General features: G+C 39.8%; 1 protein-coding gene across 1 annotated transcript; it reads right to left on the bottom strand.

The window, feature by feature from the left end:
- Positions 1–1,713: 1,713 nt before the first annotated feature.
- LOC121943515 (uncharacterized) lies at positions 1,714–20,908 on the bottom strand. Its single transcript, XM_088078511.1, has 12 exons — positions 20,765–20,908; positions 20,508–20,682; positions 17,606–17,727; positions 16,803–16,827; positions 15,351–15,397; positions 15,071–15,218; positions 13,716–14,019; positions 12,653–12,758; positions 11,487–11,633; positions 7,896–7,956; positions 6,796–6,959; positions 1,714–4,235 (listed from the first exon to the last, which is right to left on the bottom strand). The coding sequence occupies exons 2-12, from the start codon at positions 20,668–20,670 to the stop codon at positions 4,215–4,217; spliced, it is 1,308 nt and encodes a 435-aa protein (XP_087934637.1). The 5' UTR covers positions 20,671–20,682; positions 20,765–20,908; the 3' UTR covers positions 1,714–4,214.
- Positions 20,909–26,914: the final 6,006 nt, after the last annotated feature.

The raw sequence follows: 26,914 nt of genomic DNA, 5'->3' as shown, positions 1-26,914 counted from the left end.
AAGATCAGCCACATTACGTTATACGTTGTGAATGTGAGTATCGGTGCGTTTTTTCCAGGGAAAAAGGGACATAAAACTTTGGCACAAAGAAACAAACAGCTCACAACTGCTGCAACTAGTCATCTACCCACACTCACCGAGCAAGTCCCAACAAATCCAGGCGATACTTCGAAAGAGCGTGGCAGCTGGAGGAGCGCTGCCTCACCGCTCTGATTTACCACAACGAAATGGATCTGTGTTCATGCTGTTGTTTAAGGGTGCTGACATTAGTTTTACTAACTAACTCAGTTACTACAGTAGGAATCTTTAGTGTCGGTGTCTACATTAACTGAGGATCCTGCCAGGTCACACAAAAAAGACAAACAAACAAAGAAAAAATTAGAATTATGCCCCGTGGTTGTTTGCCTTCAATTTCCAGACAAGTTGAACTTAAAGTTTACATCCCTGTCTGTGAAAACATGGATTCTTCACACGCATTTCCCCCACGGCAGCACCGAGGATCTACAATCAGCTCAGTTTCAAGGTGGTAATCAGTTCAACGCTCCAAGTGGACGTTTGTGCCAAATTTGAACTAATTCCCTCAATCTGTTATGGAGATATTGCGTTCACAAGAATGAGATGGACGCAAGGTCGCATTGACCTTAACCTTAGACCTATGACCACCAAAATGTGGTCACTTCACTGTTGAGTCTAAGGGGACGTTTGTGCCAAATTTGAACTAATTCCCTCAATCTGTTATGGAGATATTGTGTTCACAAGAATGAGATGGACGCAAGGTCGCATTGACCTTGACCATAGACCTATGACCATCAAAATGTAGTCGCTTAATTGTTGAGTCTAAGTGATCGTTTGTGCCAAATTTGAAGAAATTCCCTCAATCTGTTATGAAAATATTATGTTCACAAGAATGAGATGGACGCATGGTCACATTGACCTTGACCATTGACCTACAACCACCAAAATGTAGTCGCTTAACTGTTGAGTCCAAGTGGACGTTTGTGCCAAATTTGAAGTAATTTCCTTAATCTGTTATGGAGATATTGTGTTCACAAGAATGAGAGGGACGCAAGGTTGCATTGACCTTGACCGTTTGCCTATGATCACCCAAATGATGTCACTTCATCGTTAAGTTCAAGGGGACATTTTTGCCAAATTTAGCCAAACTGATATAATGCCTGCAGCATAAAAACAAGAAGTAACTTGAGCATTTACGTATTTTGTGCTAAGGCCTTTATCAAGTTCAGGTAAACATTAACAGTATTCAAGAAAGAAAAAGATTTCACCATAAAACATTTCGTTTGTTTGTTTGTGCCTTATCATCATTTGGTGCATACAAATGACTAAATACAAAGTCAACAAAGCGATGATATTGGATTGGATACTGGATAAAAGTAAGAAAACAACAACAATTATGAACATAAAGATACTTAGAGAAAGAAAAGAAACAGAGCATTGATTGTTTGGGAGTTTATAGGAGTTTTGCAAGTTTGGTTTCTACACACATACACTTACTTTACCATAATATAGTTTTTGGTTTTTTTTAAGTAAAAGTTTTGTTGTGATCAGGGCACGGGGAAACTCTTCCTTACTAGTGTTTTCCATACGTGGCAAAATATGTTTAACTGTCTAAATTAACATTTTAGGCTTTATGTGGATTATTTAATGTATTTTACAGATCGGCACCTTGAAGTCGGCAATAAATAAGTATCGAGATTGTGTTTATTGAACCCAAAAGTTTATTGATCTCTTTCCCCTTCAGATGAACATGCACATAATATTACAGGAGCATGGATTATGATAACTACAACTGATATCCATCACCAATGTGAATAACTGTATTTAAACAAATATTGTCATTTTATACAAATTATAAACTACTTGACAACAACTGAATTATCACACAACATATTCTTGTACGGTTGTTTATGTATTTGTGTGTGAAATCCTTAAAAGCAGAACAATAACTCGAGCTCACCCGTTAATCTTCAACATCATGATTAAAATGATTGTGATTTTTTCAAACTTGGTAATCGGCACTTATTATGATTATTACGAGATCAAATCACCTGATTTGATATTCATATAGAAAAACAATGCAGTCAAACCAATGACATCATTTGTATTCATTAATATTTAGTACTACAAAAACAACTTCAAGGTCAAATTGGTTTAAAGTTGTTTAAGGTTTAAAGCTGAATCACACATCGACTTTTCTTTATTAAACTCACATTTTTCAAACATTCTCAGCTTTCAAGATAAAAAAATACTCAAATAAAAACAGGAAACATAATCCCCAACTGGTTGATATACATTAAAATGACTGTAGAAACTTATAACAGTAGCTCCTTTTTCACTAAATAAACTATAACCAGCACCTGAGTCTTTCAGAAGAGTATAGATTCAATACAATAATCCCCCGCATTATAAGTGTCCCAGTGAATAAATAATATACTTTAAATGAACACAATTATATGGAGAGTAAATCAGTTCTTGATTACATTTTCATCGCCTACTCTCACTTTAAGTGCTGCATGTATCTGTGGTTTTGTTCCAAGTCGACATATTTCATACCACTTGTGGTCCACAATTTAGTGACCATTTATCATTAAAAAATACTAACTTTATCAGTAGTTAAAAAAACAACAACAAAAAAACTCCTGTCATCTGCGTAGAAATCGCCACTACACCGCTGCCCACCACCTGCTTCCTACAAGCATGTAAACCTGTGAAACCTGAGGAGATTACCGCCCCGCCCTTAAATATGTGTAGCTTTGGGCCTGAAATCAAACGTAAACAGGTGAGTTATAAAAAGATTCAGCGCTGCATAGTTGTAATGGGTGCTGAAATGAGCTATTTCTGCTGTACATTTTGGCATTTCAATGTTTGTGGGGATTTACTCTGTTTTGGAGTCAGCCTCAAGTGGACATTCACTGAACTGCAGTTTTTGGCGCTTCTGTGTTGTATTTTTTTTTTTTCAGCCTCAGAGGTTGCTGCTTAAGTCCATAGCTTCAATATCTATCTAACTGCTTGTCATGCCAACAATATTTTGTTTTCTGACCAGATTGGAGACGTTAAAGTATCGTTCCAGAGGCTCAAAATTATTGTATTTTGAGAAAAATGATCACACGCCAGTCACGCTCACGACAATGAATATGTTACATTTAAACGACTTTTTGAAACATCTACAAATCTACCCATGCCCACTGCCTTAGAGAGAAGCTGTTTCTTTTTTTTTCCAGTATGCTGACGGCGAGTGTTTACAAAAAAAACGGCAGCAGCGTGTGCTCGAACGGGGCCTTCACCAAACGCAGTTGGCTGTAAGGAGGTTATGTGATAAGCGACGTGTAAACACAGACGTAGGAGCCAGGAAATGAGTTAAAATGCGACGTGTAAACTAAACTTAAGTGCTTATTGTGAGTGTCACAGTGGTGGTATTATCTTACAATTTCAGAATTATTGGTCATACATCATACAGAGGGCAAATCTTTTCTCTTTCCCCTGCCTTCACTGAGCTGAGCGAGCCGAGATAATATGATTTTCTTCTGCAGAACGCAAAGAGATCTGACTGATATTCTCCTCTCACAGCGAGAAAGCAACCTACTATTTCTTAAGTGATAGATCGCAATAAAAATCATTTGACAACGTACAGTTTGCATATGTAGAAAAGTCCAGAAACTTGACAATATTCTAAACTAAAACTTGCTGCACGTTTTACATATGACTCGTGAAGGCAGTCACACTAAACTGGATTTACTCCCTGTCACAAAAAAAAAAAACAAAACTTACAAAAATGTCTGTCCTCTAGTAAAAAAAAGTCTTTTTTAACAGATCTGACGTAAAATTCTATAACTCTGACAGTTTAAACTACCACATTTAAAAAATGTTCTCATAGGATTTTACATTTTGATCGCCACAGACACACTAACCGAGGACGACTTGTTACTGCAATGTAACAAACGAGGGAAGTTTCACAGAAACCAGCTGATGTGCACCTGACGTCTCTGTGCGGGTTGTGACAAATACCTGATTGCAGGTCAGGCATTTTTACCACACACAAAACCCCAGATGCTTTACATGACAGGCCTGAACTCAAGCTTCGAGAGAAAACAAACTCCACTAACTATGGTCTCTCTCCGTTCAAATTCAGACCTGAACCAACTCTGAACATTACCGTCGGGTTCCAAAAAGCCCTGCCGGGCCGATGAGCCAAGAGGTCAAAATCTAGGATGTGCACTCTGAGAAAGAGAGAGGAAAAGAGTTAGTCATCAAAAGTCTGTCTAAAAGTACAGTTTGTCTCTGCATAAGTGTCTAAATATATGCAATAGCACTTTATTGGAAAAGCAAATCCAAGTTTCTTTCAATCAAGTGTAAGAGACATTTGTTGTGAAATTTGTCCCAATCTTTTTGGAAATGACGCTGTTTGAACTTGGTGGATGACAAAGACTCTTAACACTTGTAAGGCAAAATTGTTCAAGTTTGCCCTGAGAAAGGTGCCAGAGGAAAGGCTTTGTCGGTGCTTAAATCAAAGAGGTTCTTCTGCACAACGCCTGGTTTAGATTTTTTAATTTTTTGAGTATATCGGACTCTATTGTGAGAAAGTGCGGCTGATTTTGAAGCCCTTTTTTTAGTGGCCAAACAGTGAAATCAGCCTTCATTTTCCCAGGAGATCTCACCTAGCCGCAGATAAAACTGCATATTGAAAGTGGCAAACTCGCCGAACTGCAGCGTGTTTGACGCTCGCAGTGTTCACATTGGCCGTGTTGCTGCTGTGATGCTTCTGCAATGAGTTCTGTATTTCCACATTTATAAGCACAACGTCACTCATTTCTGAAGTCGTGTATGCTCTTGCTTTGTCAACAACACAGTCTGCAAATATTTCTTTATAAAATGCCTCGTGTCAACAACTGGTGGGATTCTGTCAACAGAAACGTTGTCAGAGGACTTTTATTTTGAAAAGGAAGCAGGAAAATTTGAGCAAAACTTGTTTTTTTTATTTCCTTATTTCTGTGACAGAAAAAGACATTGAGACTGTAGTAAAAGTGGGTATAGGGTCAAAATATTTATCGAAACACCATTTTCACTGTGTGCTTCTACTGAAAATCACGCATGGCACGCAGAAAAAACGGTTTACCAACGTTTCTCTGGATGTGCTGCGCCTGTCAAGCGCTGCTCACGCTGGCAGTGTGGCTGCTCTGACTTGTTAACACGGGCACTGAAAAAAACCCCAAACCCCAACAGGCTCGGCGACGCTCACTGCTCACACGCTGATCATGCACTGCTCACACACTGATCATGCACTGCTCACACACTGATCATGCACTGATCACACTCTGATCATGCACTGCATGCACTGATCACACTCTGATCATGCACTGCTCACACACTGATCATGCACTGCTCACACGCTGATCATGCACTGCTCACACGCTGATCATGCACTGCATGCACTGATCACACTCTGATCATGCACTGCTCACACTCTGATCATGCACAGCTCACACTCTGATCATGCACTGCTCACACTCTGATCATGCACTGCTCACACACTGATCATGCACTGCTCACACACTGATCATGCACTGATCACACTCTGATCATGCACTGCATGCACTGCTCACACTCTGATCATGCACAGCTCACACTCTGATCATGCACTGCTCACACACTGATCATGCACTGCTCACACACTAATTATGCACTGATCACACTCTGATCATGCACTGCATGCACTGCTCACACACTGATCGTGCACTGCTCACACACTGATTATGCACTGCTCACACTCTGATCATGCACTGCTCACACTCTGATCATGCACTGCTCACACACTGATCATGCACTGCTCACACTCTGATCATGCACTGCTCACACACTGATCGTGCACTGCTCACACACTGCTCACTCAATGCTCAAGCAGGCAGTGTGTTTCAGGTGTTATAGAGAAACAATTTAAAGATTTCTCTTTAAGCTGAACATAAACTGTTGTTAAGGGTTGAGATTAATTCGGTCAATGAGTTTGAGAGCAGCCGTGTAGTGACATGTCATGTGTTGAACAAATGTTGACTTGTGGTCCCTAATTTTCCTCCTCTCGTGCAACCCTGTCGTTACCAAACCTTTCCACCCTCGAGCCAAGTGTTCCTCTGAGGAGACACATCAGTCCTGAAAGCACGCTGCTGGATTAGCACTGACAGGAGGATGAGAAAAAAGGCCCGAGCCACTGTGTCTACTCATCTTCATTACGTAAATTCCTCTGAACGGCACTTTAAAAGCATACCAACATACTTCTCAGTACTCTACACAGCACACACGGCAAAGGGAACAGGGAGGAACAAAGCATTTAGGTTTGTCAACAGAAATTAGGTATAGTCTGTTTACCAAGTTTAGAGTTGACAGTGACTCATTCTTAGTTTATACTTTTCGCAATGTACTGCCCCGCCAAAAAGCTGAACCACAAACAAAGAAGGACCGGACTCAGTGTCTTCGGCGCTGTTTAATCAGTTGAAATGTCTCCTGGCTACAACTGTTATTGAGCTGTGGGCGTCCAGCCAGACGACACAGCTGCTCGGCTGCGGCTCAGGAGTCTGCTCGGCTGCGGCTCCATTTTTTACTGTCGCTTACAGCGACAGTAAAAAATGTTCTTTCCCTCGAATCACATGTTATGTTATGTTGTAAGCTGACTGGATAATACTTCACTGCGGGCTCATAATAAATGATCTGATATTTATGATTTGATGGGTTTTTTTGCATTTCAAAATAAATAGAGACCAACATGTCGGCTGCTCCAGAGCGTCTTACCATGGTATGAAGGTAGCTGCCCATCTGCAGCAGACACTCCAGGGTCTCCATCAGCTGCTCTTGGCGGAGCGTGTGGAGTCTGGTGTGATTGAGGGACTTACTGCTTTCCAGCTCTCGCACTGTGGCTTTCAGAGCCACAGAAGCACACTGCAGGACACTCATTCCTGAGAACACACACATTTCACCGTCAAACCTGAAACTAACGCAAAAACTGACAAAGGAAAACAAATCAAATGAACCATCTAAACTTATTTGTGACTAGGATTGGGGGTCGTTCATTTTAATTGATATAAACACCATTATCAAGACTTCTTAACAACCTGAGTCTTTATGGATACCACTGTCGATACTATTTTAGTATTTGGTGGAAAGACGAGGCGACAATACGTTTTTCACAGAACTGGTTTTGCTTTTATTACTTTACAAGTTCTTTTAAGGTGTGTTTCAACTGTATGGTACCGCCTCTACTCTACGCTACTTTACTCGCCTACGGTATCGGGTACTTTTCTGGGGGTCGATTTCTATTAGAAGATATATATATATATATGTATTTACATAAATTACTGCCCCGTTTGTATTTGTAAACATGCCTTTCATACTTCTTTTTCCATTATAATCTTTTAAAAATGTATTCATTTTTATTACTTTATTACCAATTTATGCATCTTAATGTGACCAAACATCAGCTTCCCTTTAACTTTTAATTGTAAAGTTAACGTGTGTATTACCTCGAATTTGTTAACAAAATTTGCCTGCACCGTGAACGAAAAGTCCAAAAATGGCAAACATTCTTCATGAACCAAAGTAAACAGGGTCCACTTTAAACAAAAGCAAAACTACAACAAAATATCCTTTTACACACTCGCACACTACAATCTCAGCACTTCTCAAACACATATTTTTGCCTTTTTTGGATTCTTCCTTCACTGTGAAGGCATGCCAGAAATTTTCTTCACAAATTCACACAAACGGTCAATTTTGCTGGTGATGTTTTCCTTTAAGCATCTTCTGTTTTGAGAGAAAAGAGCTACATAAACACAATTTATCATCATTATTAAATATTCAGGAGCCTCGTGGGTTTGAAAGGTTGCAGTACTTACCAGAGTTATCGGTGGCTTCCACGTCAACAAACACGCCCTCTAACATCGTGTTCTTCAGAACCTAAAACAAAACATACACGCTGGTTAAAGATGGATTTGTAGCAGAGTACACAGCAGCTCCTGCACGGAAATAAGCTTCACTGTCTGTGTCACAAAATGTGAACACAGTACAAGGGAGCACAAATATAGGCGGGTATGAAATTGCGAATATAAAAAACACCTAATGGAAACATGTCGAATAAAAAAAACAAACAAAAACCATTTATCGTGAACAGTTTTACACTCGCATGATGTGGTATTTCAGGTGATCTAAATATATTAAAAAAAATGCAATAGAAACACTTTTTAGTCTTTTCTGGGTCACATGATCATGTCTATGTGCTTGTCAGTAGGAACTGGCTCCCTCATGATGCAGCAGGAGATACAAGAGCTGTTATTGCATCACATAACTCTCCAAAAGTTAAGCGGATCATCTGGAAGTTTTGAATCCACAATTCCTCTGTGAAATCGTGGACTATCAGCTCCCGGAAATTGCTCATATGTGGTCGCTCCCACGTATAAGAGGCTCGCCTTTCCGTTATTGCTCCATAACACGCCTACATCACCTTCGATTGGAAATAATGAGCTAATGTGATGGCTGCAATACAAATAAACCTGCTGATGTTTTGAACAGCCATCGCCATGGTAACTGGGATGTTATCACCAGAGGAGAATAATCAATTGGTGGAAACTCCGTTATCTTGCAATTGTGTTTTATTTACAATTTACAAATTTCGGCTAAGTTTTGAGAAATTTCTGGACATACTCAAAAGGTACCACAGCTGTCATGGTCCTGAGAGAATTTCATGATGTGGATTACTAAGAGAAACACACTTTGTCAAGACTTTTCATGCTGAACTCTGATAATTATTAATGTAACCCTACATCACGCAATCACACTGCTAATGACCTGATTCACACCAACTGGAAAGCCATTTACAGGTCAATCAGGGCAGGAGCACGAGTGTTTGTGTGGTTGGAGAAAGTTTCACTTTGAGTTACACCCTTTTGATTTATCACCTGCTTTGGAAATGGGCGGCATTCACACACCTCATACCTGCCACGGCGGAAAAATGAGTGCGTTCTTGCTCTGCAGTTAGACGCAGGAAATGAAAAATCAATGTATGATCTCAAATAGTGTTGGAATAATTGTATATTATAATTCTGCCTATTTGTGCATATGATTATTAATTAGCTGATACATTTTTGAGACAAATAAAAAAGGCAAAAGTAGAGCGGAGCAGGATTTTTTTTATCTGCACAGACTCTGTGGAGTGTCGTTGCTGCCAGCTTTACTCTGTGTATACTGAATTTTGACAAGTAATAATTCAGCTGTTTTATGGAGGATTTGGAAGTTAACTGGTCCTGAATTCATTAACAGGATCATTTTGACTACAAGACGCCCTGATTTGAGTGATTGACTGAATGAATTATTTTATTATGAAATGTAAAAACAGGTTGCTCCGCTTCTTCACATTGCCTCTGGTACAATAAGGCATTCATCTGAATCATTTTTTAACAGATTGCGTTGATTGATTTTAGACAAGTCTGTGTATTTTTTATTGGTTGGAGGGACGCAGAGCTGCACACAGCGCGGTGCCTGTGCAGGCCAACGCAGCAGGCATGCATGTCTGTAACTGTGTCCCATGTATTTTGGCTGTAACAGTTTCCCAGCTCCTAAAATGACGTCTGATGTTTTTGACAAAAAGCCATTAAATATTCAGTAAAACAAGTAAATCCTCACATTTAAGAAACTGGCACCAACACTGTTTGTTATTCAGGGTTTCCCACACATTCATTTGTTTGTGGCCTCAATAAAAACATCTACCACCACGGATCCATTTTTATATTTTTGGACAAAACATAGATTGTAAAACACTGTTGTTTTTGCTTATCAAAATAGTCGCAGGGCATATCAATTAATAGCTGTTGCTTGGGATTAATTAACTGATTAATTGCTGCGGCTGTAGCCTAAAATGAGGCAGATAGCAAAGGAAACTGCACGTTTTTGCACACATGGTTCAGGAAGTGAGAGGCAGATGGTGTGACACCACGATTTAAGTGCACTGCTTGATCTCCATCTCCGTTCTGAGCTTCCACTCTGCTGTGAAACGTAGTAAGTCACCAAAATGCAGATAAAGAAAAAAAACACTGTGCCTCCACTGTGCAGTGTACCTACAGGAAACAGGCTCCATGTTGGCCTTTAAAATGTTTGATGCGAGCACATCTGTCTTGTCAAACAACATCTGCAGTATGCATTTGAGATAAGCAATAAAAATAAACACAGTGGGAAGAAAATATTTACTTGTAGCATAATGACAGGTTACCGAGGTGGCCATTTCACTTCACCTGGGAAAACCTAAATTACCTGCTCTGTTTCTGCACACAGCTGCATCGTGTGATCGTAACAATCCTTTTAGAATTTAGAAAGTACACCGTGTGATTTACTGATGCGCATTGTTCTCTACGGCACGCACGGCGTGACTCATCCATCACGATAACTGTACACAGTTGGTGTGTCTCACAGAACCGGCTACGCAGCTTTCCATCTGAGGTGCTCCAGGTTTTTATTTACTGACTCCAACCCAGATGAAGCCAAGTAGCTGAATAACTCGTTTAGATGAAAGAAACCACATCCGCATCGGCCAATAACTTGTGACAAATGGGGTCATGTTACTCGTTAAAAGTAAATATGATCTGATGTGTGAGTAATGTTGGTGAAGCAGAAGACATCTCTGTAATGAGGAAAAAAAGGATCAGCAGACAGGTTGTCCCACATACATCATTCCTTTGGTGGACAGATCGTCTTTGCAAATGTGCCACCTGACTGCTGGTTAACTCTAAAATTTGAGGTTTAATTTTCTCAAATTGTTTGTGTCATTTATTTATCAGTGTACCTTTTCACACCCTTTGAAACCCAATGAGGAGGCTCATTATTTGCTCTTGTTTGTTGCCCAAAATCCTTTAGTGGTGTCACATACAAACAGGGACCGCGTCCCAAACACATTTTGATCAGCAGAAACCAAAGTAGGGCCGGGCGATATGGGCTGAAACACTATGCCATTTTTGATCAATAATTATTAGTACTGTAGATATAATGACTCAGTGGATAAAGGCGAGTATTAAAACAAGTAGAGCTGTCTGATAAGTTGAGAAACTTATTGTAACTTGGTAAGAAATGTTCCAAAAACTGCAAAAAAATTTCTAGAGTCCAGGGAAAAACATATATTTATATCTAATTACATGAGTCTATTTTAAAGTAATGTTACAGAATCTATATATTTTAGCCAGTTTTTTCCAGGTCAGTTCCTTTTGTGTGTGTGTGTGTGTGTGTGTGTGTGTGTGTGTTTTTGTTTTTTTTTTGGTAATTTTTCTTTTGTCTTCGCTGAGAAACTTAACTGTAGTGTAACCTTTAAAATAAAATAAAAAACACAAATTTTTCCATACCATAACATAACAATACCCGATATCTAAGACTATATATAGTTTCATATCTCGATATGATAAAATATCTTTGTCTTGCCCAACCCTCGACCAAAGCAAGGCTCTGACCTCCAGGACTCTGATGTAGCCTTTCTCAGCACTGAGGTGGAGGCAGGTCTTCCCCGAGTTGTCGGTCTCATTGACGTTGGCCCCCAAACGGATCAGATCTGCTACCATCAGGTGGTGGTTGTGCTTTGCTGCATGGAGGAGGGCGGTCTGTCAACAGAGGGACATCGACATTAAACTAGGGGTCGTCCTCAGGCGACAAAACATGCAAACTTGTTGGCAACATGTGATAGAAACGTCTCTGTCACTATGGATTTTGCTCTCAGTGTACAGGAAAATAAACATTAAATACAAAAGGAAAATAAAAATGAAAACAAAAACAGATAAAAACAGTTTTAAATTATCCATCCATTTTCTTCCGCTTATCTGGGGTCGGGTCGCGGGGGCAGCAGCCTAAGCAGGGAAACCCAGACTTCCCTCTCCCCGGCCACTTCGTCCAGCTCTTCCCGGGGGACCCCGAGGCGTTCCCAGGCCAGCTGTGAGACGTAGTCTCTCCAGCTGTCCTGGGTCTTCCCGGGGCCTCCTACCGGTGGGACGTGCCCTGAACACCTCACCAGGGAGGCGTCCTGGAGGCATCCTAATTAGATGCCCGAGCCACCTCATGTGGCTCTTCTCAACGCGTTTTAAATTATTATTTATAAATTAATATCTGTGCTTAAAGCACCAGTAGCTGTAACCATCTGACATTTCAAAACCCAGATTAGTTAAAGATTGCACTAATGCCAGGGTTCCTACAGTTTAAAGGATGTTAAATTTAAGACTTTTTGAGACTTTTTTAATGCCACTCGGAATTAAATTTAAGGCCAATTTCACAATAACTACAGCTGAAAAAAGAATATTGCCTCATGTCGCCTGTGTCTCACCCAAATACTTTTACTTCAACACACCCAGCAAAGACGTCAGCCAACTAACGTGCTTGTTCTACGCCTGCGTGAGTATAAATAATTTGTCTGTATGCGTCATTCAAAAAGGGAAACCAAAAGACCAGCAGAGAGGATTTTATTGTTATCACAAGGCAACATTTCACTCTACAAGCATGAGGAAGATCCAAACGTTGCCTTGTGAAAACAATAAAAGTTGACACCTGGGAGCTCTACGGTGTGCCGACCTTTTTCTGTTTTTATGCAGTAATGAATTCTTTATTTTTTTTTACAAAAATGTCTCTGTACCATTCCATCAGAGTCTTTGAGGTCCAGGCTGTTAAGTGCGGCCATTCTTTTGGCGATGGCGTAGCCCAGCGCCCTCTTCCCGACACACGCCACTTTATGGAAAGCTCTGGAGAGACAAGAACAATCAGACGTATTCAGACAAAGAAAAAAATGACTTCACACTAAAAGTATTCACCGACACAAACAGGCAGCGCTTCCGTTTTTGAGAGGATGACAGGTCTGGACCTGGGTCACGTACTGTGCAGTTAGTGGAGACGTTTCATAAAGTACGCTGAGAAAGTAGGACTTAGTTTTAAGAAGCCTGCCGGCCTGAGTGAGCTGAACAAACTGAACCACAACAGTTTTAACTGAAGACATTTTAATTCAAGAGTTACTAATAACACTAAAGATGGCTCTGCTCTAAGTGCTTCAGTGTGACAGTAAACCTGCATGAGCGAAACCAAGAGCCTCAAACAGAAGCAGCCAAAAAAAACAGTCAGTCATCATTCATTTCATCATTAAAGCAGGGGTACGCAGTTTTTGAAAAAACAAGTAAACAGGAAACAGACAAAAAAAACAGGCTGAAATTACACAGACACACAAAACAGAATTACGTATTTATTTAACTAGTGCAGGGGCTCTGTTTGCACTTGAATCTGTTATTTCAGGTATTCAGGTTGCACGCAATGTGCATTTTAAAAACTAATATTTATTATTATTATTTATCATTATTTATTTTTATTTACCAAAAAAAAAACAAAAACACAAAGCAGACGTGGAAAAAAGTTTCTAAAAATATAATAATTCTGTAACATAATTTTAAATAAGACCATGTAATTAGATATAAATACAGGTTTTTCCCTAGAATTTTTTCTCTAGATTATTTTAAACTAATTTTCTAAATATACTACTTTCTTGCAATTTGTGGAGCATTAATCACCAAGCTGCTTATTGCCTTTTTCCCCCATGTTTTTGAAAGAAATCACACCAATTTGCTCAGGATTCAAAGGTTTAAAAACCTAAAAACATGATATTAAAGACTTCAGAGGATTAAATTACATCAGCGCTGTTGCACCAAACTTACGTCCTGCCGTGTGCGTCGGGGGCCAGCAGTACAGCGTCAGAGATCTCCCTGAGCTGGCTCTCCTCTTTGTGGAGCTGTGCCCAGAAGAAAGCCGAGTTGTTCAGGCTCCAGTCGTGGTTCAGGGGGTCAAACCACTCGTCCTCTCCTCCGCTGTGTCCGAAGCTTGAAGGTTGGAGGGTGTGGTACGTGAAGCCAGGAGGGGACCGGGTCTGCTGGTACTCTGCTGTGCCTGGTGAGCAGGTCACGTAGGACCGAGGGCTGGGGATCATTTCATCGGACTCGTCACTGTTGTACCCTGTTGAACCTTATTGAGAAGAGTCGGCATGTGAGGGGCGGAAGTAGTTGATGCAGAAATACTTTCAACATTGTACTTTAGAGAGTAACTTTGTCCCGTAAAACTTCAAATAAAAGCCTGGTCCCAATTAGTGCACTGTTTCCGTGGCACTTTAAGACTTTTTATGGCTGGAAATATGACTGTGATCGCTCCTTTTATTGACTTTTCTGTGTTTCTATTGCTGTTTTTGACGGTTGACCCAGCTTGCTCCTTTTATTGACACTACTGACACACAAAGACCCCTTTTATCAAGTTTGGTTGTGTGCTACCATGATGCTCTATGTGCCTATTTATTGTATTTCTAAATTGTTTGTACCACCAATCTGCAGACCAAATTTCCCCTTGAGGGACAATAAAAGCTTTGAACTGAACTGATTAGATGCCAAGTCCCTTTCCATCCAAGTCCCTTTTGACAAATTAAGGCCTGTCTCTGTTTAGGGCCCCGTCTGATTGCCACGCAGTTCATTTTTATAGTTAAAGTTACGATTTTTGGGTGTATAAAACCGGGTTGTTGTTATCTGCTGGTGTTTATGTTAGTTAGCTGCTTAGATCACGCGTACAATATGTAAATATGTTTAAAGTTTTGTCAATATGAACGTGCTACACACAATGTTAGCTTGGCAAGTCAGTTTATTTTTACTGAAACCATGACAGTAATCCCAGCACAGTAAACAACAGACGCAAAAAAAGAAACAAGTAGATGTAGAACGATATTTTCAAAAAAAGCGAAGGAAAAATGTCCAGTGAACCATATTTATAACTATATATTTTCAGTTTATTTCTCACTTTTTTTGTATTTCTCATTTTTTGTTTGGTTTTTTGGCACATTTTCAGGTAATTAACTTAAAAACTAAACCCAATTTGCCCAAGTTTCAACAAGTTAAACAAATAATGTGACTGTTTTTCCGTCTTTGCTGAGCAAGTTTTGTGTGAAAGGATTTAAGAGCCCGTCCCAAACATAAGCCTATTAAGTTCAATGATTTCAGCAAATAATAGCCCGGGCTATTAATTGAATAATTACCAGTTGGTGACCTCCCTGGAGACACCAGAGGGTTGCAGGAGGAAAAGGATTGGGGAGAGGAACGGCACATGCTGCCGGTCCGCAGATCCTCCTCCAGCACCTCGACGATGATCGCCAGCTCCTCCAGGCTTTTTGTGGCGCGTTTTTTCTGAAAGCCAAAGGCAGCCCAAATATAGAGTTATTTGAACAGCAAAGTGACATGATTTACAGCTTTCTGTGGAAGCTGCTTTTTTTCATAGAGCCCGAGGAACCTTCTGGGAGGACCTGGGATCTGGCTCACCTTTGCACTTTGGCGTCCCGCGCGAGTTTTGACTCGTGTTTGAACTCCTGTGGAAGAAAATGTCAAGTTTAAGGACTTTACAGCAAGTTTTCCTTTAAAATAAATGGAAAGAGAGTTAAGTTGGTCTACTGCCGCCTGGTTTCTTGTAGCATTTTGTTCGTTTTTCTCGGTTAATGAGCCACACAACCTCTAGAATATGTAGAATATACACATCCGTTCAAAAATTTGGTATCATCTGTTTCTTCATTCCTTCAATAATGGCTCTTTGAACAGAGATAAGGTGTAGTTCAGTAGAAACTTTTTTTTTTTTTTACAGATCTTGTTGAATTTCACACAACGAAAATAATGTTTAAGGCTAAAAATAACCAAATTCCAGAAAATATTCAAAAAATTGTTCAGTGTTTGGGAGGGTGGTCACAATTCAAGGGGCAAATTTAATTTCATCGTTTTCGTTTCACCAGATATGTTTATCGATCTATGGTTTCTGTTTATTTATTTGGTTATTTAATATTTATTTTCCTCTTTTTTTCTGTAAATAATAATTTAAAATCATAGATTTTTAATATTGACGATGTGGGTGTATTTATATATCTAATTATTTTTATTATAGGTTTAAATGAATAAGGAAGCTAGTTAATTATAATTCAATGACTTTGGAGAAATTATGGTGTTCATTAAGTTTTTTGTTCTTCTCACTCCTTTTCAAATATGTAAACCAAGTCATTACGCATTTGACCATTTCTTTTTCTTTTTCTTTGTCATTGTAATTATTCCTGTTTTATTTTGGTGTGTCTGTTTTGTATAGTAATTTCTCTATTCCCTTTTTTTTTACATGTTTGCAATTAATCAAATAAAATTTTTAAAAGATCCAAGATGAAACTGTTCACATCAAGGTCTGTGGATTATCTTGAGTCATGATTTCTAGAAAAAGACATTGCTGTTGAAGTTTTCAGATGTATTTTTATTTTTATTATTTTCTTTTGGCGCACCACAAGCCGAGTGCCATCTAGTGCCATTACACTGGAGACACTCTATGACTGATATCTCCAAAATTCAGCAAGTCACTTCAAAATGATCGATAAACAGCTACAAAGGTAAGAGAAAAAGTATGTATTTTGGGATGAACTGTCTCTTTAAACAACACGTTTTGCTGCTAAGCTTCCCGTTTTTTGAGCCGATGATGCCTGATTTCTTCTGTTTAATGAAACTGTTGCTCAGAGGGATGTTTGTCTCTTTCTACCCTTTCAGTTGTCAGTCTGGTTGAACCACTGTGCAGCGTTTTTGTTCTCAATGTACAAAACAAACCCGTCACACAAAATAACATCTGTATTTAAAGAGGAATAGAGCGTCAGAGAGTCGTCCTCTCAGACTTTTAGGCGTAGCTCATTAAAGGAGGAACAAACGTCTACATGCTCACAGCTAAATAACGAAACTGTCACAGGTTTTACTGACCTTTGTCCGTTTTGTCGTGTGTCCCCTGCATTCACACATTTGTGTGACGTGAAAGAAAGAAAAGCAACACATGCATCAGTGTGAGTTGTCTTTTAAATGCTTCACATTTTTCAGACATGAACTATTAACCCTCTGAAACCTGGATTGACGTCAGTTTTCTTGTGCTGCGTTCAGGTGCCTTTTACAAGCTTTTTGACCCTTTGAGACCTGAGAAAACTGGGCTGATTTCTTTCAAAAACATGCAATTTGGTAAGAAATGTCCCAAATTTGACTGCCGAGCTGCGTTTCTGCTGCTGACTCTGCTGAGTTTGTCGTCTACTCGTCTACTCTAGTCTAATCGTCTACTTGTCAGTTTACACTCTCCGCTCCGCAGAACACCTTTATGTGCATGTGCGTGGTGTTCTTGGGGAAATTTGGTGTGTCATTACAAAATTACAGCGCCAACTACAGGACTACCATGCATACTGCAGCGTTTTTGGTTGTTTATGTGGATCTGTGTACACGAGGATCGCTCTCACGATGCTATCAGATGAACGCAGATTTTTAAAGACACGCAAAGAAAGACTTTTCTGTTTTTAGTAGGGCCGTAAATGCGGTCGTAGTGTTAAAGGGGGAAAGAGAGGGGATGACATACAGCAAAGGGCCACGGAAATTACACAGCCTTTGTACACGGAGCGCCGATGCTACCAGGTGAGCTCCACAGCGCTACAAGAATTCCCATCTGAACGAATATCTTTGCCAAAGTAAACGTATTTTTGTTGCTGATTTAAGTCCACTTAGGCAAAACAAACTTAAAAAAATACCTGCATATCTTGAGGTTCCCAGCCTCGAGCTGTGCGGATTTTTCTGAGCAGATCCCTCACTGGCATTTTGACACGCACTCCAAGGTAGACCTTGTCATCATCGTAAATGGGACGTCTTCCACCTGGTGAACAAATGATACATGATGAAGTTTTTCGGCAGGATCAGACAACACAGCACTGACACACCAACACAGAATCAGCTCTCCTTTGATTTAAAACACAACTTTAGAGGGAGGCAAACTTGTTTCCACTGCCTCGTGTTTGTTGGGGGTCAGAATGGGACTATATAGCATAAGATGACAGAAACGGTTAAAAAAACTTCAGCAATATTTCTAATATAATTAATATAAATGTTGATAAAACATAGTTGCGAGATGACTGCGTTTCCATTGAGTGATGTTACATTCCAGTTACCATGGCGATGGATGTTCAAAACATTAGCAGCTTTATTTCTATTGCAGCCTCCAAACTAGCCATAATTATTTCCAGCTGAAGGCGACGCAGGAGTGTTACGGAGCAATAATGGAAAGTCGAGCCTCTTATTCGTGGGAGCGGCCACATATGAGGGATTTCCGTTTGCTGACAGTCCGAGATATCACAGAGGAATTGTGGATTCAAAACTGCCGGATGACAACTTTTGAAGAGTTATACGAGGCAATAACACGTCTTGTAGCGCCTTATGCATCATGAGGGAGCCAGTTCCTACTGACAAGCACATAGCCGTAACATCATGTGACCTATAACAGCGTAAAAAGTGCTTCCATTATAGTTTTTTGAAATAAGGATTTCTTTGAATCGCCTCGACACTACTTTTTTTCTATGACTTTATTTGAGCTTGAACATCATAGCCTGCTCGAGCCAACAGCTTTTTTCAGGTTTGGAGGAAAGTAACTAAGAAAGCCTCTATCAAGTTAAGTTAGGGGAGACCGGGGATAGTTGTAACGCTTTTAATTTTTCCAACCAGGAACAAGCTATGAATCACGGGATTCACTCTGCACATGCTTTGTTTAGTCCTGATTCTGCATGTGCTTAATTAGCACCCAATGCCAGACACAGCCAAGTTCATATGGAAAAAATATTAATGTTAATGTGAGATAGTTCTTAGCTACAAGAGTCTGGGAAAGTTGTAACAACATGTGGAAACCGTGTAAAAATCTACCCCAGGCAAAATTCTTAACACACATGGACAACCAAATGAGCAAACACACACACAAGCCTGCAAAGACAAGTGCAAACATAAATAAACAAACAGAGACACACACGAAAACCCCTTCCACACACTCCGATCATGTTAAAAAGTCACTTACGTGTTGAACGAAAAGCCTTCAGTGTCGTGCGTTTCTGTTCTAATCCTTAATGTCACATTTCACCCCAGGCTATTTTACAACTGACCCGAAGTATGGGGGGAATTTTAACACTTCACTCCTCATGTTTGACACCAAACCATGAATTTTCTGTTTGTGTTACGGGGATAACAGCTACACCATTAAACAGCCGTCACATGTAACTCGTGTGTATCACAGTTTGGACCCACTGGCTCAACTCTTGAAACCTGGCTATATAGAAAATTAGGAATAAAATACTGAAAATGTGTTAACATTAACTTGACGGAGCATCAGCTGATAATTTGAACATGCTCAGTTGGCAGTTCATTAATTAAATAAATCTGTCTGTAACCACAGTCCTGCAATAAATCCTACCTTTATGAAGGCTGTAATGTTCAGTTTGTGTTTTAACTTGTTAAGGTTGTTGGTTTAACGTTTTGTAGCATTTCGGCTGCTGTTGAACTGTATGGACAGCGTTATAACCCACTGAGGGAGATTTCTATGATTTGGTCCAACTTGCATATATTAAATGAGAGTATAGTGACATTAATATGACTGTGTGCTATGAACAGGCTATCTAGAATTTTAGCATTTAAAAATCTGACATATTATGAATAAACAATGCTACAGAGCAGTCGTTTTCTTCTTTGTTTTTTAATAAATGCCTGTCTAAATTAGAAGCCTGGTCTGGTTGCCATGCAGTTAAATTTTACATAAGTTCTTTCTATGTTTAAACCGGGTTGTCGGCTAGTTAGCTGCTTAAAAGACTATATTTTTAAAGGTCAAAGTCAACATGTCAGACATACAGGAATTAAAAATACATTTCTCTCCATACCCACGGTGCAAAGAAAAAGTACAATTAGAACATAAAGAATAAAAAGTATGCATATAAGTATATATATATGTATATGTACATAATGTACATGAAACCCTTGGCATAAGAAAGAAATGTGCATAAATAAAGTATGTGCCAAGAACAGTACTAAAGATGTACCAGAGTAAAAAAATTAGACATAAAAAGCTGAATTATTTCAGAGATTTTTTCTGAAGCATTCTGATGGCGTTTGCCGCTTTTTTTAGATTTTTTTTTTTTTTTTTTAATCTAAAATTTATTTTACTTTCTTGTATCTTTTTAAGGGTATTTTTTCAGGTAATTTTCTTGTACTTTTCACAGGTTTCTCCCTAAATTCTGGGTGATTTCTTCTTTTGTGTCTCAGTACCTTCTTACCATCTTTTTGAATACAACAAATCTAATTTGCCCAAATTTCAAAGGGTTACCAATAAATAATTTGATTGTATTTCCCATCGTTGCTGAGCAACAGTTTTGTGTGAAAGGAGGTACAAGCCCGTCCCATATTAGTCGCCTGTCCCAAATACAAGCCTGTTGAGTTCAATGATTTGAGCAGTTATTAACTGAAGTTTAGCGGTAATTAGTTTAATGAGCTATGATGTTTGTTAGAAAAGTAACATCGGAAGTTTATGATCCGTTTAGGCAAAGTCTGCTGCGTCTAAACAACCCGTTAAAACCCGCTAACACTGCCACCAAACGGGTAAAGTCGTTAACAAAGTTGTCCTACCTTTCCGCCTACCGCCCGCACCCTGGGCAGTCACGCCGGGGACAGGTGTGTGTGACTCGGTCAAGCCCGCCGCGGTGTCCCGGGGCAGCGGAGAGAGCCCAGCTCCCGTGTCCGCTGTTTCATCACCTTGTCTGGGCTCCTTTCGTTTGCACCGTCCTCCCATCTTAGACAACTCCTGAACAAGAAAATGTTAAAGTGAAAAACACGAGTTTAACCTCATAATGTTAAAAAAATAATAAAATATGTTGGCCCAATACCTGTGGCTGAGGTGTAGATCAATCCGCGAGTCTGCACACCTGTTAGTCCAGGTCTGAGCTCACTGCGTCATGTAGTTGGACCAAACATGAGGGTGGACACGCCTACAACTCGGGCGAAATGTGCGCTGGTCGACGCCCAAAATACAGTGTCAGAAAATGTTTACAGGCTGTCATAAAGTGCATTGAGTATCCGGATTACACTCAAAGTAACTTTTCAATCAAAGCCACAACTATAACAAGCACCGAGGAGAGCAGTAGTGCTGTGTAACACCCGCCAGTGCAAGTACACTAAAAACAAATCTGCAGCTTTCAGTGTAATAATCCCCCAAATCTAATACATTTCCCACACTGTAAAATTTAAGTTGATATTACAAAAAAACAGGCAACTGACTTGAAAAAAGGTAATTAAATATATTTTTATGTTATGTTTACTTTATATGTTATTTGGAAAAGTTTCCATAAATTTTTGTTGTCTTTATCTCATTTTGTGAAGTCTATGGAAGAGAATTAGGGCCAAGCAGGAGAATTTTTTGCTCTCGAAATGTCGATAAAAAAGTGGAAACGTTAAGAATAATTTTGAAATACAATGTTGAGAAAAATTCAAAAGGTTGATAATAATGTTGAAAAAAGTTGAAAAGTTGAAATAAAATTTTGAGAATAAAGTTGAAATAAAATTTAGGGAATAAAATTGAACAAAAATAAAAGAAATAAAACATAGTGTGTCAGTGCTGTGTTGTCTGATCCTGCCATAACAAAAAAAAGCACCGTGCCCTTTTATATATAACTTATATATCCCTACCCCTTTCTCACTTTTTTTAACACATATATATTTTGTCAGCAAATTCCCAAATGTATTTACAACTGGTGTACACACACACGCACAGCCATCCCCAGTTTACCTACCACCAAATTAAATTAGAAATGACTCTCCCAGCTTTTTAACAATCCAAATATTTACAATACAATTATCCCCCAGTATTACAAAATAAAGTATAAAATATAAACACAACTAACACAACCTTTCCTTATCCATATACCTGCGGAAATATCGTTTTTTTAAAATGCATTTATATTTGTGCTTTGTTTCCACAAGTCCACCCTGCACACTGAAATACACAGACTCTTAGTTAGTACTTAGTTGTACAAACACATTGTTATTTAAAATGAAACTCACCTCTTAAATTATAACTCCCGTCCCTGTCAGAAACATTTTTTGAATGTTGCCTGGAAGTGAGTTATGTCTTGCTCTAAACATGATAATTACAGTTTTTAAGAGGAGACTTACAAACACGTGACTTTCTCTACAAAATGCCTTGCATAGATGAACTGGTGAAACTGTTCTTCAAAATCAGCTTTAACATCAAAGAAATTCTTTCTTTTTTAGCTCATAAACAAAATGTAGTTATCAGTATTAGGACTTTGAAGAAACCCAAAAACTGTCTGTTTAGAAGAAAACAGCATACAAGCTTGGAAGAGATGGATGCATTTGTGCAAGCTGAAATAGCGGGTAATGGACAAATGCAAAGGTGTGGATGGATGCACCTGCGTGCAGTTCAGAGGTGATATGTTGTATATAAGACAATTCATCAAGTTGTTTGATCCTGAAGGTGTGGAGTTCAGGTGGGCGCGGCGTCCGAGAAGCAGGTATGACCACAGCAAAGGACTCATCGCGCTGTGGACTCCTCTGATAAACTGAAGCTGTACGCCATCAGTGGTTGTGTTTGTGGTTTTAGTCGGTATGGGAACTTGGGAAGTCACTAAAAAGTGAAATTAATTGGTTCTTTCTAAGTGATGCAGCGTCAACAAACCAAGTTAGTCTGACTTTAACAGTTGTGTTTACTCAGAAGTATTTAGGAAACTGACTGCGTTTGATAAATAAAGACAGAGAATGATTAGTTTGCAGGATTATTGTCATTTTAACCAAACGCAGACTTATTTGGATCATGTTTGAGCGCTGTTGGATGGAGACAGAAGATATTTTGTGGCGGTGTGTCATTGCTTCTCGCTGGTATAAGGGCTAAAATTAGCGTGTTCTCACGGGTGTTGTCTTTCCATGGATGCCGGTTGGAGCCGAAGTTGACAAATGCCAGTGACTATTGCAGAGTGATTTGATACAGGTGAGAATGCTGATTATAACCTTTATCCCTGTACATTACAGAGCCAGACGTTAGCGGGTGTAAGCAGGTTTTTCGTGCAGTGATAAAGGGGCTTTAAGGGCATACTGAAAATCCAAGCTGCATGCACCCTGACATCTGAGAAATGGGTGAAGTAAGGGGGAACAGAAGCTCGGACTGACAAACAGCTCCTGACAAACATGACACAGGCAGTCCTCCGATGAGGCATATCTGCGCCAGAACCGGTTCTCAAACTGCCAAAATCACAACACTGATAGATGGGTGGGGTGCCAAAGCTTAACAAAAAAACAAACACAAAAAAGTTTTACAAGTGCAGATCCTTTACATTTCATCTTTTAAATCAGCAGGAGGTGAGTTGTGGCGTAACTTTTACTGGCATTATCAGTGTGTTTGTAACTGATCAGAGAAGCCAGTTATATCCTGTAACAACATTTCCGGCAGCTGATGTTACAAACATCCGACCGTTATTTCACAGTGTCACTAAAGTACTCCAACAGTATATTACCGGTAAATTTATTACAGTATTCTACAGTAGAATGTGAGGTTTAAAGTGTAATATTTGGTTCAAAAAGCGTAAATATTTGCTGTATTTGGGGAAACCTGTACATTACTGTTAGAATTTGGCCGAATTTTTACTGCAATTTTCACTGTGATAAATTTTCCAGTAATATCGCAATAAACTACTGGCAGCGCACACACACACACACACACACACACATACATATTTATAATAATTATTATTGCAATTATTATTTAACTATATGTATGCATGTATGTATGTATGTATGTTTTTTCATCTTTTTTGATTTTTTAAAATCTATGTCTTTCTATTTCTTTTTTTCTTTTTTATCATTTTTTGTGTGCTAGATTTTAGGTTATTTTCTTGAAACTGTTGTTGAAATTGTTAGAACTTCATAATAAAAGACAAGGGAAAATAATTTATTAAAAACTATATTTATAATAACCATGAACTATTTTATCTTTGTATTCATTTATATTTTTCACCTTTTTTTAAAAAAAAAAATTACATCTTTTTTTACACACATATATTTTATTTTTGGCTAAATTTCAGGTTATTTTCTTGTAACTCACCACTTTTTTTCATCTTTCTGAAACATAGTTTGCTCAGGTTTCAGAGGGTTAATCAAAATATGTAGAATAATTCCTATAATTGAACGATAATTACAGAGGTTGTTCCTTTGGTTGATGGGCTGCGTTGACAAAAGCAGAAACACTTATCGTGACTAACATACTTTGCCTGCCGTAACTGACAGACTGCCAGAGAAAATTACTTATATTATGTATGACTTCATCTGCAGAAATGAGACCTCTCCATCAGACAGTAAAATTAGCGTGAGAGCGAAGTCTTCAGAGGCAGATGTGAATTGAAGCGGTGTTGCAACAGTTCATGGTGAAAGCTAATTATGTCACGAAATGTTACAGACTCTTGGAACTCTTTGTTCCAGGTTGGAAGAAGACACATCTTGTTTAAGAGACGTTCCTGATTAATCTGAGCGTGTGAGCGTGTGAGCGTGTTTGGGCAGCTGTTCGTCAGATGGTTCTTTTTAATTCTGGAGGAAATGATCATGAGTGAAAGAAACACTGAGATCGATTACGTAAAAATCTATTATAAGTCCCGCATTTATAAAACCACAGTAGCATTAAGATCAAAATGCAATAAAGTATCAAAAGAAAAAGAACTTATCCCACAAAAAAGTGGCAGTCTGGACAAATACTTCTGTCTCCGAATGTCTACTCTCATTCTCCACCAGTGTCCACTCTGCTATCCTTCTTGGCCGGTGTCTCCGCAGGTGTGTCTGAATGTCCGCTCCACCATCATTTTCCACGCCAGTGTCTCTGCCAGTGATGCCGCCGCTCTTATTTTCGGCACTGGTATCTCTGCCAGTGTCTCCGCCGGTGTCCACTCTGTTCTAATACTCCGCCAGTGATTTCGCCGGTGTTCACTCCGCTCTTATTTTCCACCGCTGTCTCCAAATGTCCGCTCCACTCTCATTCTCCGTGCCAGTGTCTGCGCTGGTGTCCACTCCGCTCTTAATCTTGGCCGGTGTCTCCGAATGTCCGCTCCGCTCTCTTTCTTGGCCAGTGTCTCCAAATGTCCGCTCCGCTCTCATTCTCCGTCAGTATTTACCGGTGTCTACTGGTGTCTCCGCCGGTGTCTCCGAATGTCCGCTCCACTCTCATTTTCCGCGCCAGTGCCTGTGCTGGTGTCCGCTCCGCTCTCATTCTCCACCGGTGTCTCCGCCAATGTCTCCGCCAATGTCTCCGAATGTCCGCTCCACTCTCATTTTCCGCGCCAGTGCCTGTGCTGGTGTCCGCTCCGCTCTCATTCTCCACCGGTGTCTCCACCAATGTCTCCGCCAATGTCTCCGAATGTCCGCTCCGCTCTCATTTTCCGCGCCAGTGCCTGTGCCTGTGCTGGTGTCCGCTCCTCTTTCATTCTCCACCGGTGTCTCCGCCAGTGCCTCCGAATGTCCGCTCTGCTCTCATTCTCTGGTGTCGATGTCATAGGGTAACTCTGTATATGTGTGTGTGTGTGTGTGTGTGTGTGTGTGTGTGTGTGTGTGAAGGGGGGCGTGTGGTGAAAGCTGGCCTGGTGAAAGCGCTGTCTCGGGGTATTCCCTACACTTTTGCGGAGTCGATGCAGGCGCGGAGCACCGCGCTCTCCCATGCTTTGATACTGTCATTTATTAGCGTGCTCGCTGCTTACAGTAACCGCTGCACACCGGCGTGAGCGACCACCGTCTCCCCCCTCCCTCCTTCTGCTCCTTGTGTGTGTGACGGGGACACGATAAGAAGACACGATAAGAGGACACAATGAGAGGACATGCTGGACGCGGTTTGAGTTCAGGTGTAGTGAGTTTCCAGCTCGGTTATGCTGAAAGAATAAACTGATATCTGATGTTTGATTCCTTCCAACAACAAGCAGAACAACACGTAAATCTGCAGAGATCACAACAGAGCCGTTACTTCGGGACTGTTCAGTAGCTGTGCTGCTTCCTCTCTATAGTTCAGCTATAACTCAAAAACAATATTATTTTCAGCGTTATTTTTGTGCAATTCAAGTTGACATAAGATAAGAGGCGAAAGAAAAAATAAAAACTGAATTGAAATTGATTTTGCTCTTGAAAATGACTCTTTTACATCATGTAACCTGGAAAAGGTTTTCTGTTGAAGTTTTGTAAAATACGTTTTTTTAAAATCATCTGAAATACCACCTCATGCAGGCTTATGTTTTGTTTTGAACTGACGCGTTTCCATTAGGCATATTTTATATTTGCAATTTCAATTTGCTCAGTTTGAGTTAATGGAAACCTGCATACTGATACTATCTTTCTCCATTTTGGTCTTAATCTTCATATGAAGCACACTGAGGTATCCCCTGGATATGAAATGAAGCATGCTATATAAATAAAGCTTTTCTTTGCCTTGCAGCTCTGCCTGCAGCATTTTAGACTTTGCCACGAAGAGCGCTGTCAAACATATCAAGCCTGCACTAAATCCAATGAGAGCTGAGCTGCAGACAAACAGGATGATGGAAGTCCTAGCTCCTAATGTTAAAAAACTGGGATTAAGGATCCTCCGGCTGTCAAAAATCAGTTAGAAAGTCTCAGTTTTATCATTCCACATTGATATTTCTTGTTGGACTGGTTGTAGTATAGTGTGTACAGACTGATCATGGATCCCTCACTATGTATGATGTCTCCACTGGCTGCTACAACCAAACTCTCAGCCTCTCTTGCATCATCTTCTTATCCAGCTCCAGTTTGAGGGATGGATGGTGTTTTTGGAGCAGTTTGTAGCCGGTCCTATAGCGCCATCTAGTGTCGCAGGGTCCTTTTACAAGCTGTGTGTATATAATATGTATTTGATAGCATTTACCACTAGGTGGCAGCAGTGTATAACAACAAAGAAGAGCGCTTTCCAGCTGGGACCAGCCCCTCTGAGGGTCTGTTCTTTAATTTTTTGGGGGGCACATTGTTGGAGCTTCTGCAAG

This window comes from Plectropomus leopardus, chromosome 6 (genome assembly GCF_026936395.1).
Source record: "Plectropomus leopardus strain MGB_pleo_1.0 chromosome 6, ASM2693639v1, whole genome shotgun sequence".
In the NCBI taxonomy this organism is placed as follows: domain Eukaryota; kingdom Metazoa; phylum Chordata; class Actinopteri; order Perciformes; family Serranidae; genus Plectropomus; species Plectropomus leopardus.
The sequence above is the reverse complement of the archived record's forward strand: the minus strand, read 5'-3'. Positions and strand labels throughout refer to the sequence as shown.

Excerpts from the sequence above, each read along its gene's own strand:
- LOC121943515 (XM_088078511.1), bottom strand. The coding sequence starts at position 20,670 with ATGGGAGGACGGTGCAAACGAAAGGAGCCCAGACAAGGTGATGAAACA. Across the intron at positions 16,828-17,605 it reads GGGAACCTCAAGATATGCAG|GGGACACACGACAAAACGGA; the intron begins GTATTTTTTTAA and ends GTGTGAATGCAG. Across the intron at positions 6,960-7,895 it reads GGAAGCCACCGATAACTCTG|GAATGAGTGTCCTGCAGTGT; the intron begins GTAAGTACTGCA and ends GTGTGTTCTCAG.